Source organism: Helianthus annuus, chromosome 1 (assembly GCF_002127325.2).
Source record: "Helianthus annuus cultivar XRQ/B chromosome 1, HanXRQr2.0-SUNRISE, whole genome shotgun sequence".
Classification (NCBI taxonomy): Eukaryota; Viridiplantae; Streptophyta; class Magnoliopsida; order Asterales; family Asteraceae; genus Helianthus; species Helianthus annuus.
In genome coordinates this window covers 143,932,887-143,943,770 of record NC_035433.2, presented here as the reverse complement: position 1 = coordinate 143,943,770, position 10,884 = coordinate 143,932,887, and the positions used below count along the sequence as shown (strand labels likewise).

At 34.8% G+C, this 10,884-nt stretch overlaps 1 protein-coding gene and 1 long non-coding RNA gene across 3 annotated transcripts; one reads left to right on the top strand and one right to left on the bottom strand.

The window, feature by feature from the left end:
- Positions 1–7: 7 nt before the first annotated feature.
- LOC110886604 (disease resistance protein RGA2) lies at positions 8–1,675 on the top strand. The gene is made up of 3 exons (XM_022134418.2): positions 8–759; positions 1,181–1,291; positions 1,469–1,675. The coding sequence occupies exons 1-2, from the start codon at positions 95–97 to the stop codon at positions 1,257–1,259; spliced, it is 744 nt and encodes a 247-aa protein (XP_021990110.2). The 5' UTR covers positions 8–94; the 3' UTR covers positions 1,260–1,291; positions 1,469–1,675.
- Positions 1,676–1,897: 222 nt separating this feature from the next.
- LOC110886613 lies at positions 1,898–3,272 on the bottom strand. 2 transcript variants are annotated; one of them, XR_002562894.2, is made up of 2 exons: positions 2,325–3,272; positions 1,898–2,166 (listed from the first exon to the last, which is right to left on the bottom strand). It is a non-coding gene; the product is annotated as an uncharacterized LOC110886613 (long non-coding RNA). The 2 variants fall into 2 exon arrangements; XR_002562895.2 differs by having other exon boundaries at positions 2,385–3,256.
- Positions 3,273–10,884: the final 7,612 nt, after the last annotated feature.

The window sequence follows — 10,884 nt, the reverse complement described above, 5'->3', positions numbered from 1 at the left end:
GAGTGCCAATCTCATATGCAAAACAAATCTGTCGCGTTTGGAGTTAAACTGGTTTTACAGTCGTCCCAACTTCTGGGACGAAAGTAGACGAGAAATGTTTGGATACATGGAAGAGGTTCTTGAGGGATTAGAGCCAAATCCATCTTTAGAGACACTGGAAATGTGTAATTACTTGGGAAAGACCATTTCTCCAAGTTGGATGGACAATTTAAGGAATTTGGTTGAAATTGTTCTCTCTCGATGTAAGAAGTGTGAGCATATTCCACCACTTGGGAGACTCCCCAGTCTTAGGGTTATTCAGTTGTCGTTCATGTATTCTTTGAAGTATTTTCACGATGATGATATAAACATGTCAGTAGACAACACGGATTTGTTTATTAGTTTACAAAGATTACAGATCTTCTCGTGTGGGGAATTAATTTCTTTACCGTGTAATCTTCCAAACCTCAAGGTTTTAGAAGTAACAGATTGTTGGAGATTAATTTCCTTACCAGATAATCTTCCAAAACTGGAGGATTTAGAATTGAGAAGTTGTTCCAAATTAATTTCTTTACCGTGTAATCTTCCAAGCATCAGAAAGTTGAGAATTGAAGATTGTAATGGATTACTTTCTCTACCGGATGAGATTCAGAGTTTCAAGGATCTAAACAAACTTGAGATAACAGGGTGTAAACATCTAAGGAAAAGGTGTGAAAGAGAGAAGGGTGAAGATTGGCATAAAATTTCTCACATTCCCGATCTAAGTATTCAAGCTCCATTGTAAGATTTATCTCCTTTATTCTTTTTTTTTTCTAACCTTTTTACTACATAAGTCTCACGTTCTTTAAAAAAAAAACAATAGTGAAATTTTCTTATTTAGAAAATTGATTTTGCTTGGACGTTGCTTTTGATTTCAGTATTTTTTTTATTATTTTCTTAAATATCATTACAGTGGAAGAAATTTTTTTAAAAAATTTCAGTATTTTTTATTATTTTCTTAATATCATTACAATGGAAGAAAATTCTAAACAATACAATGACCTTTGCTATGTTCCATATAATATTTTAGAAAGATATATAAAAATTACACATACAAAACTTCACTATTTGTTTCATTATGCATGCGATTTGCTAGCAAACTAAATTTGTTTGAATTAATATAGCTAACAAAAGTTCGTGAAATCTACTTTTTTCAATTTAGGTGGTGGGAAGTATCTGGACATGATGACGATGACGAGGACGTGGACGAGGACGGCGATGATGAGATTAACGAAAGATGATTGGTGACTGCACTTGGCACTCTATACACAAGGTAACCTTAATGCGTGTATTTCATGTTTTATTTTACTTTTCTTTCAACATGATCATCTTATCATCTATTAGATTATAGTCTACATATTTTTTTTCTTTCAACATGTTCCATGAACAAAGTTTAAATCTTTTGCTCATTCATTTAAATTTATTTATTAGTTATTACTTATCATTACAGGATCAAATATGGATGATGTGATTTGTTGATCAATGCAATGGATTGAAGACGTGGTATCCGTATGCAATTTCGGACGTTAGTATTTTACTTCATTTTTTATCATCTAAAAGTTTTTGGACATTAATTTGGATATTGTTGTTTATTTTTAAAACGTTTGATATTATTGAATTGTGTTATGAAATACGATCTCTTTGTTACTTTCCGGGGATATAAGTGTCCAAAAAAAAAAAAATTCTCCGATCTTAATAAAAGTATGTCATTAACATGCGGTGAGGCATTGCGGAGTGCTGACGTGGAGCGGGGTCACACGGAACACCGCTTGCCGCCCTCATTTCGCAAATTCATGGGGAAGATGTGACCCCATCCCTACGAAGATGGTAAAATGTGCCATGTTAACACGGGTATTGAACATGAATGAGACACATATAGTTGAACATGAATGAGACACATATAGTATTATAGAATCAAGATATAAACTTTTTAAAGATCACTTTTCTACAACACTCTCAATATTACATAAACGAATTAATTAACTAGTCAAAAATACAAAATCCCCAAATCACAAACGGGTCAAACGAGTAAAAAACTAAAAAATAGCTACAGAGGGTCAAATGGGTCGAACATACCTACAACCATGGAAGCTTTCAGCAAGCTGGAATTTTGTTGCATGTAGAACTCCAATAAGTGGTTCAAGTGAGCTGTAAATATAAAGTTTACCAAATAACGAAAATTTATTTATAACTAGAAAAATATAGAGAATTTATCAAAGAAACAGAAACGTTGTTAAACATTTGTTAAAATGGTGGAAAATTGTTATATTTATCTGAAACATAAACGTTGTAAATATAAAGTTTACGTTGCTTGTAAACAGCTGAAACGATCCAGTTAATGAGGTTTTGCAGACCACTCTTTATACCATGAAATGATACATCTATCTGGCGGTCCCCATGTTTGGTCCATGAACTCCAAACTGATATAAATTTGAGAATAAACGACCCCCTATACATTAGAAAAGTGAGGCAAAGAGGAAAAACGATAGCTTCCAACTGTTTCATACATAAAATTCAATATTCAGCAGAAATTTTTTGCAAGATTTATTATTTCACGCAAAAGAAGGATTCAACATTTTTTTTTGTGAACAAAACAAGGATCAGGACGTTTTCTTCTATTCAATAAACTTGCACACAAATTATACATAGACCCTAACAAGTTATTCATTTCAATGACTTCCTGACTTCTTCGACTCAAAACTCCTAAAACCTATGAATTTAAAGAAGGAGGTAAACATGCAATTAAACAAACCATTCGACCAATTAACATACTAAATAAACTAATCCTATCTTTTGATTGACTCTTCTACGGTTCAACCCCGTTAACTTTCTTCATTCTCTCACATTCGAACTAATTAGAATTTACTTTCAACCAAATCATTGTATCAGTTAAGAAATAACACAATCCAGTTACTGATTTTAGTTAACTAAAGTATTTACTTATACGCAATTTCAAACATATCTAACCTCAAAACATGGTTTCATAGTTCCCAAATCTTCATTACTAACTATTTAACACTTCCTATATTCAATTTGCAATCACTGAATCATTCTATTTTGATGATCACTTCACTGCAAGTTGAAAAAAAAAAGTAATATATTAAATAACTACCACACTCTGCAAGTAGTCATTTTATGCCCCGCTTGCGGTGTGAATGTATATATGTGTGGGCGCTCGGGGGGCAAAAGTGAAATGGTACTAACTTTAACGTTATTTTACTAATTTCGTGAAAATAACGTTAAAAGCGGCGGATGGTTAATCATGCATCATGTGGTGACGTTGATAGCTGAAAGACATGGGGGTACATGCACCAATCAGTCTCTGTCCCGATTGTTTGAGTGTTATGTGTCTTAGGTCCAAGGCTTGATACAAAACTACAATAGAGCCGGGGGTCTTATTGGAAGCAGCCTCTCTATTCTATTCCTACGGGGTAGAGGCAAGGCTGTCTACATCTACCCTCCTCAGACCCTACCTTAGCTTTGCTATTGATGAGATTTACTGAGTATGATGATGATGATGACCACACTCTCAGTATTACGTAAACAAATTAACTAATTGGCCATATATGTAAATTACCTTAAACCCCATGTTACAATCCGGAAATCTTCATTACCAACTATTTAACATTTCCTTTATTCAACCAGTTTCTACTTTCTAAGCTAATTATAGAATCAAGATACAAACTTTTTACACAATCTTACACCATTTATCAATTCACTGTATTCTATCTTGAGAACCCCTTCTCCACCACTTAAAAAAAGCATTTAACTTATCAACATTACACGAACAAAATCAATTAACTTATCGCAAACACAGAACACCCAAATCACAACACTCTCAACATTACACAAACAAAATCAAAACACCCAGATCACAAACATCAAAACCCATTGTAAAAACAGAGAATTGAATAAGCAAACTTACAGGAAGAATAAAGGCTCAGACAGAAGAATGGGGCGGGAACTCCACCGGCGCCGCCGTTGTTGACGGAGATTGGGGGGTTTTGATTGAGATGGTGGGTTTTTCGTTGTTGGGCTGTTAACTTGAAAAAGACCAGAGCCCCAAGCACGATTACGGATGTTCAGAAGGCTCATGGCCTGTGATTCGCTTGAAAAACCATGGGCTTTATTTATTGTAAACGAGCCGATTTCGCTTAATTTGTTATCGAGTCGAGCCCGAGCTTGGCCTAACTCTGCTTGAGAGCTCATGAACCAAGTCGAATTATAGTATATTAGGTTAGAACCCCGTGTAATACACGAGTTGAAGAAATATAATTTTATATACCAAATAATAAAAAAATATCTTTAAAAACCTCGTTTATTACACGGGTTGAATAAATGTAATTTTATATACCAAATAATAAAACAATATATCTTTAAAAATCTCGTTTATTACATCGGTTGAATAAATGTAATTTTATATATTAAATAATAAAAAAGTTATATCTCTAAGAACCACGTGTATTGTATGTGTTAAGTAAATTTAATTTATATGTTAAATAATGAAAAAAGTTACATTTTTAAAAACTCATGTATTGTATGGGTTGAGCACACCACAGGACTAAAATGACATTTAACTCTTTACATTATATTAATTTATATTTAGTGTAGTATTTTGTTAATTTCAAAATAAATAATTTTGAAATCTAGTAAATATTTCAAAAGACTATATTATCTCATATACAAATTGTTTGAATTTATATTAAATTTTATTTTATAATTATCTTTTAATTAATATTAATTATAATTAAGTAGGAGATATAGATGAGAAAATCGGACTCAAAGTTAAACAAACTCGGACTAAGACAAATTAAAACAAATATGTATCTAAGTGTTTAACTTGTTCAGAAGTTAAAGCCGAACACCAGAAACCCTCAGGCTTACTGCAACAGTTAGAAATGCCTATATGGAAATGGGAACTCATAACAATGGATTTTGTTACTAAGTTACCCAAAACCAGAAAAGGTAATGATGCAATTTGGGTAATCGTGGACCGATTAACCAAATCAGCTCATTTTCTGCCAATAAAGGAAACCTTTAGCATGGAAAGATTAGCCAAGTTGTATGTGGATGAAATTGTATCCTTACATGGAGTCCCGCTCTCCATTGTGTCGGATAGAGATAGTCGTTTCACTTCTCGATTTTGGACAAGTTTCCAAGAATCAATGGGAACCCGACTCAACCTAAGTACCGCATATCATCCACAGACAGACGGACAAAGTGAAAGGACGATTCAAACTCTCGAAGACATGCTCCGAGCATGTGTAATTGACTTTGGAGGTAATTGGGATAACCATCTACCATTAATTGAATTCTCCTATAACAATAGTTATCATTCAAGTATTGAAGCCGCTCCATTCGAAGCACTGTATGGACGCAAGTGAAGAACACCCGTATGTTGGGCAGAAATAGGAGAAAGTCAATTATCAGGTCCAGAAATTATGCAAGAAACCACAGACAAGATAACTCAAATCAAGGAAAGATTGAAAACAGCCAGAGATCGCCATAAGAGCTATGCAGACAATCGTCGCAAACCACTTGAATTCCAAATAGGAGACAAAGTACTACTAAAAGTATCTCCTTGGAAAGGAGTTGTAAGATTCTGTAAGAAAGGAAAACTGAGTCCCCGATATGTTGGACCATTTTCAGTGATTCAACGAATCGGACTAGTTGCTTATCGTTTACAACTACCAGAAGAACTAGCTGGAGTACATGATGTATTTCATGTATCCAACCTCAAGAAATGTTTATCAGATGAATCTCTGGTAGTACCTCTTCAAGACATAGAGGTAAATGAGAAGCTGAAATTCATAGAGAAACCTTTACAAATAGAAGATAGGAAAATCAAGTTTCTCAAACACAAACGACTTGTACTGGTGAAAGTCAAATGGAATTCCAAGAGAGGACCAGAATACACTTGGGAACTGGAATCAGAAATGAAGCGCAAGTATCCTCATCTGTTTCAGTAAATCTCGAGGACGAGATTTTTCCTAAGGTGGGGAGAATGTGACAACTCTTACAAAAATTAATAAATTAGAATGATAATTAGTCAGAAAGGAAACCCTAATTGAGACACCCAAGTGATTTGGCACTAACCCTGAAATTTCCGGAATAATCGGAATCAGGATCAGGGCCCCTAAAACTCAGGGGGGTTAAGCCCTGTTTGATAATTATCTATTAAATCTCGTTGTAAATTTCTGAAAGTCAAATGTTGTTGAGTCACCTAGGCTACACCAGTGAGAAGGCTAGTCTACAAACCTAAACGTACCCCTTACGGACCGTAAGGGTTACTGCTTACGGACCGTAAGCTAACCAGGTCCCTTACGGACCGTAAGGGTCAAGCCATACGGTCCGTATGCAAGTCGATTTTTGCCCTATAAATAGCCGACATTGGTAGACGAATGTTGGTGTTCACAGTTCAATTAAAATCATTCTGTATATCGAGTTCGAGCAGTTATATTACAATTAATCATACACTAGTATCGAGGTGCTGCCGCAGAACAGGGTAATTACTCGATCGCTATTACGATTCATTTCCGGGATCAATATATCCAAGGAATGTCTAAGTGCCGCCCACATTGGGTTATGCTTTGTCGTTGTCGATAATTCGATAATGAGTTGAAGCATTGTACTTTATCGTTGTCGATAATTCGATAATGAGCTGAAGTACTATACTTTGTCGTTTGTCATTTTGATAAATGAGTTGAAGTATTGCACTTGGTCATTCATTGTGAGAATTTGATCTCGGGGAATTATCGTAACTGCTGTATTGATCACTAACTCTGTTTTGTGTGCATTATTGTTGAAAATTAGGTTAACAGGGCTAATAGCATATTCTGTCAATACTAAATCAGCAATGTGAGTTATTCTTCTTTTATAAACTCTTTTCTCACAGTTTGTGAGTTGTTAACTGTTTTACAATACTCCAAATTATTTTCAAAATTATAACTTACAGTGATTAAGTTTATGTGAATCACCAAGTTACAGCCGGTATGTGGGGTATTGTGCATATTACTTGATAATCTTCACCATTGGGGCAGCCATTGGGTGATATGACCATAATCACAGATACCATTGGACGTAAGGGCCAATGGATCGAGTGGTAAAGTACTGTGGGTAGTTGGTTGATATCAGAAACATTGTAAAAGATCTTACCACTGTGAATTATAATAAATGTGTCATTTTCCAGTAACTAGAATAATTCACTCAGTATTTCCCCGCTGACAAAATCTTTTCCAAACATGTTTCAGGTGATCTGCTGTAATTCAGGAAAAATGCAGGGGAAGCATTTCAAGCTTAAGATAGTGGCTCAATGTAAAATAAATAAAGCTGTTTTAAAATAAGAATTTACCACTAAACTTTTATATTGTAAATTATCGGGGTTTTATCCCGAATTGTGAAATAAAATAATCGGGAAAAATTTTAACTTAGCCGATCCTGTGAACAAATTTTCCGCTGCTAAACTCACAATAAATCAAATACCGCAGAAGTTCTGTCCCGCGGGTCCTGAAACGGGTCAAACCGGGTCGGGGGCCGTGACAGAAACAAAAGGTGGTATCAGAGCCACTAAGTTAAGCTAATTAAGTATTTAAACGATACTTAATTTTCCTGATTACTATTATGTGATTATGTGTTTATGTGATTTTAACTGATTATTTGTTAGTTACAGTATGGGTAAGCAAAAGTTGCAAGATATCTATCTTAAACTAGATAGATCAATTTACGAAGAGGGAAGTTCGTCTAAAACTAAAATTTCAAAGCTCCCTACAATTCCTGAGGAAGGAATATTTGTGCAAAAAGCGAATTATGAAAATCCGCTTTCTCCTAGAAAAAGGAGTATGATTATTAAGAAAAGTAAGGAGCAAATCAGAGAAAAGAAAATTAAAAAGGAAACCCTGGAACTACTTAAGAAATCACCTTGGGAAGATAAACTTGATGAAAAATGGGCAAATTTATATATGTTAGCCACTGTGGCAGAACATGCAAATCTCTAAAGATGCCCTAAAAAAATTTAGCAAGCAGTACTTCTCAATAAGTAAATAAATAAAATCTGGTGAAATAAATCTGAGGGTGTTTTCTGTATTTTGTACCAATAGTATGCAATAAAACTTCTGTGTTTATTTGTTAAACTTTGTTCCAAAGTTTTAACTTGATATTTTGTGCATTTTTGCATATATGCTACACAGCATGAACGAGATCTCTGAAGCTTTTCAGAACCTCAATCTGTACCCAGTAAATATTGAAGTTTCTCATGAATTTACGGGATACTTTGCTGATGTGGACCAACCTGTAAAATTTCCTACTCCACCAGTGACTAAACCAAAAAGAAGGCCAAAGAAAAATTATGTATGGGGAAGCCGTATACGTAAGAGAAAGACAGTTACAAAACCTCCTAGAACTAGTAAACCCCTAGACAAAGGAAAAGCGATTATAATTCAGGAAAACCCTAAAGAACAGGAAACTGACGCCAATAATGAGTCTAGGCAAATGGAGGAACAGTTTGATCAGTATTCTCAGGAAATAGGAATAAAAATAGGACAAGGGTCTAGAACAACTCAGGTAGAAGTGGGAGAGAGTTCTAATCAAAACAGGAGAGTTACTTTTCAGGAGCAGATAGATATTTTACTAGAAAAATGTGAGACTATGCAACCTGCCAACTCAGGTATCTTTACCTATCCTATCGAGAACCCAATTCCCATGAATTTTGCACCAACAATTACTGAACCAATAGTCCATAACCAACCTGTAGAAATGGAAGAATGGTGGACTAACGATTGGCAATTCCAAAATATTGTCAATAGCCCTTACTCGTTTCTTCCACAATTCGATCCAGAACCCCTACCCAATCCACCAATGAGTAATGAAAATCTGGCTGAACTCCGCCATTTTGGGGAAGAGTTGATGGATGCAGGGAATAGAATTAGGGAAATAGGGGGACAGATTGCAGGGAATAGAATTAGGGAAATAGGGGGACAAATTAATATTAAATGGTTTTTGTCTTATTATGTCTTTAATATTATAATACAAAAGGGTAATTTGGTAAAAAACTCTATTTTGTCTTTTTGTCTTTATTGTTTTTTATTAGTTTTTTTTCTATTATTATATTACTTTTTATTTTTTAAACATAACTTTTTTATTAAAATCATTTTAAAATTCAGATTTTTTTATACTTTTTACAAATTCAAGTTTTACGTTAAACTTTTTAAGTTTTATGTTTTTTTGACGCGCCGTTTTTACGCCGGGGTCTTTCAAGCGTCGTTATTTTTTACGCGCCAATTTTTTAACGTCGTTGTTTTACGCGCCGTTTTTTAACGCCGTTTTTTCAGCGCCCCGTTTTTACGCGCCAACTTTTTAACGCCGTTTTTTACGCGGCAATTTTTTAACGTCGTTTTTACGCGCCAAATTTTTAACACCGTTTTTTACGCGCCGTTTTTTAACGCCGATTTTTACGCGCCAATTTTTTAACGCCGTTTTTTACGCGCCGTTTATTAACGCCGTTTTTTTACGTAACAGTTTTTACGTTTTATGTAAACTTTTTGCGTTTTTACGTTTTAGGTAAAACTTTTTACGTTTTAGGTAAAACTTTTTACGTTTTACGTAAAACTTTTTTACGTTTTACGTTTTACGACCGCCAAAAAACTTTTTACGTGTTACGTAAGCCTTTTAACGTTTTACGTAAAACTTTTTACATTTTACGTTTAACGTCTTTACGTTTTACGTTAAAAAGTTTACATTTTACGTTTAAAAGTTTACGTTAAACTTTTTACGTTTTACATTTTACGTAAAACTTTTTATGTTTTACGCTTCACGTTTTTACGTTTTAGGTTAAAAAAGTTTACGGTTTACGTTAAAAAGTTTACGGTTTAATTTTTTTTACAAAAAAAATTACGCAAAAACGAACGCACCCAGAAATCGCAAACTCGGGAGGTGTCTCAGATATATTGTTATCATCATCGACGCCTAAAAAAAATATAAAAACCGAACAAACAAAAATAAAAAAAAACGAGTGGAATCTTAAAAAAAAACGATGTTTTGGCTCAGATTTTCCGATAATCAGAGGCTGCAAAAGTAGGGTTGCAGGTTCAAAAACCTACCCTTCGCCGACCTTGCCACGCCATCGTCATTAAAATCTAGGTTTTTTTTCATCATCGCCACCCAGATCCAACCGATCAAATAACCAGCATCATCAAAAAATCAGTCGTAAACATCAAAATAACCAGCATCATCAAAAAATCAGTCGTAAAATCAGTCGCCACCCAGATCCAACCGATCAAATAACAACTTTTCGATCGGGCACCACCGGCAACAAGCAGGCACCTTTAAAAACAACATCGAAGCCAACCAACAGAAGCACACAAAACATCTCTAATAAAACACCCAAATACCCATTTCATAAAGAATACCCAAAAATCAAAGGAAAATCCAGCAACAAATACAACCAAACTTGCTGTACGTACCCAAGATCAAATCAAAGGAAAACCCAGCAACAATAACAACCAATTTTGTGTAACTGTAACACAACAGAAACCCACCAATCGAACCATTTCATAAAGAAAACACAATCAAGATGAAGATACCACCAATCGAACCATTTCATAAAGAAAACCCACAAAAAAAAAAAAAAACCATCAAACCCATTTCATAAAGATTACCCAGCAAAACCGTCACATAGTAAACACATCAACCCATTTCATAAACAAAACCCAGCAAAAAAACAAACAATAAAAAATTTAGAACTCAGCGGCACCACCGGCATCATCCGGCACCACCCGGCACCACCAAGATAAAAGAGAAGAAGGGAAGGGAAGGCCAAGGGTTTACCGGCACCGCCGGCGGAACAACAACACCACCGACATCCACTTCTCA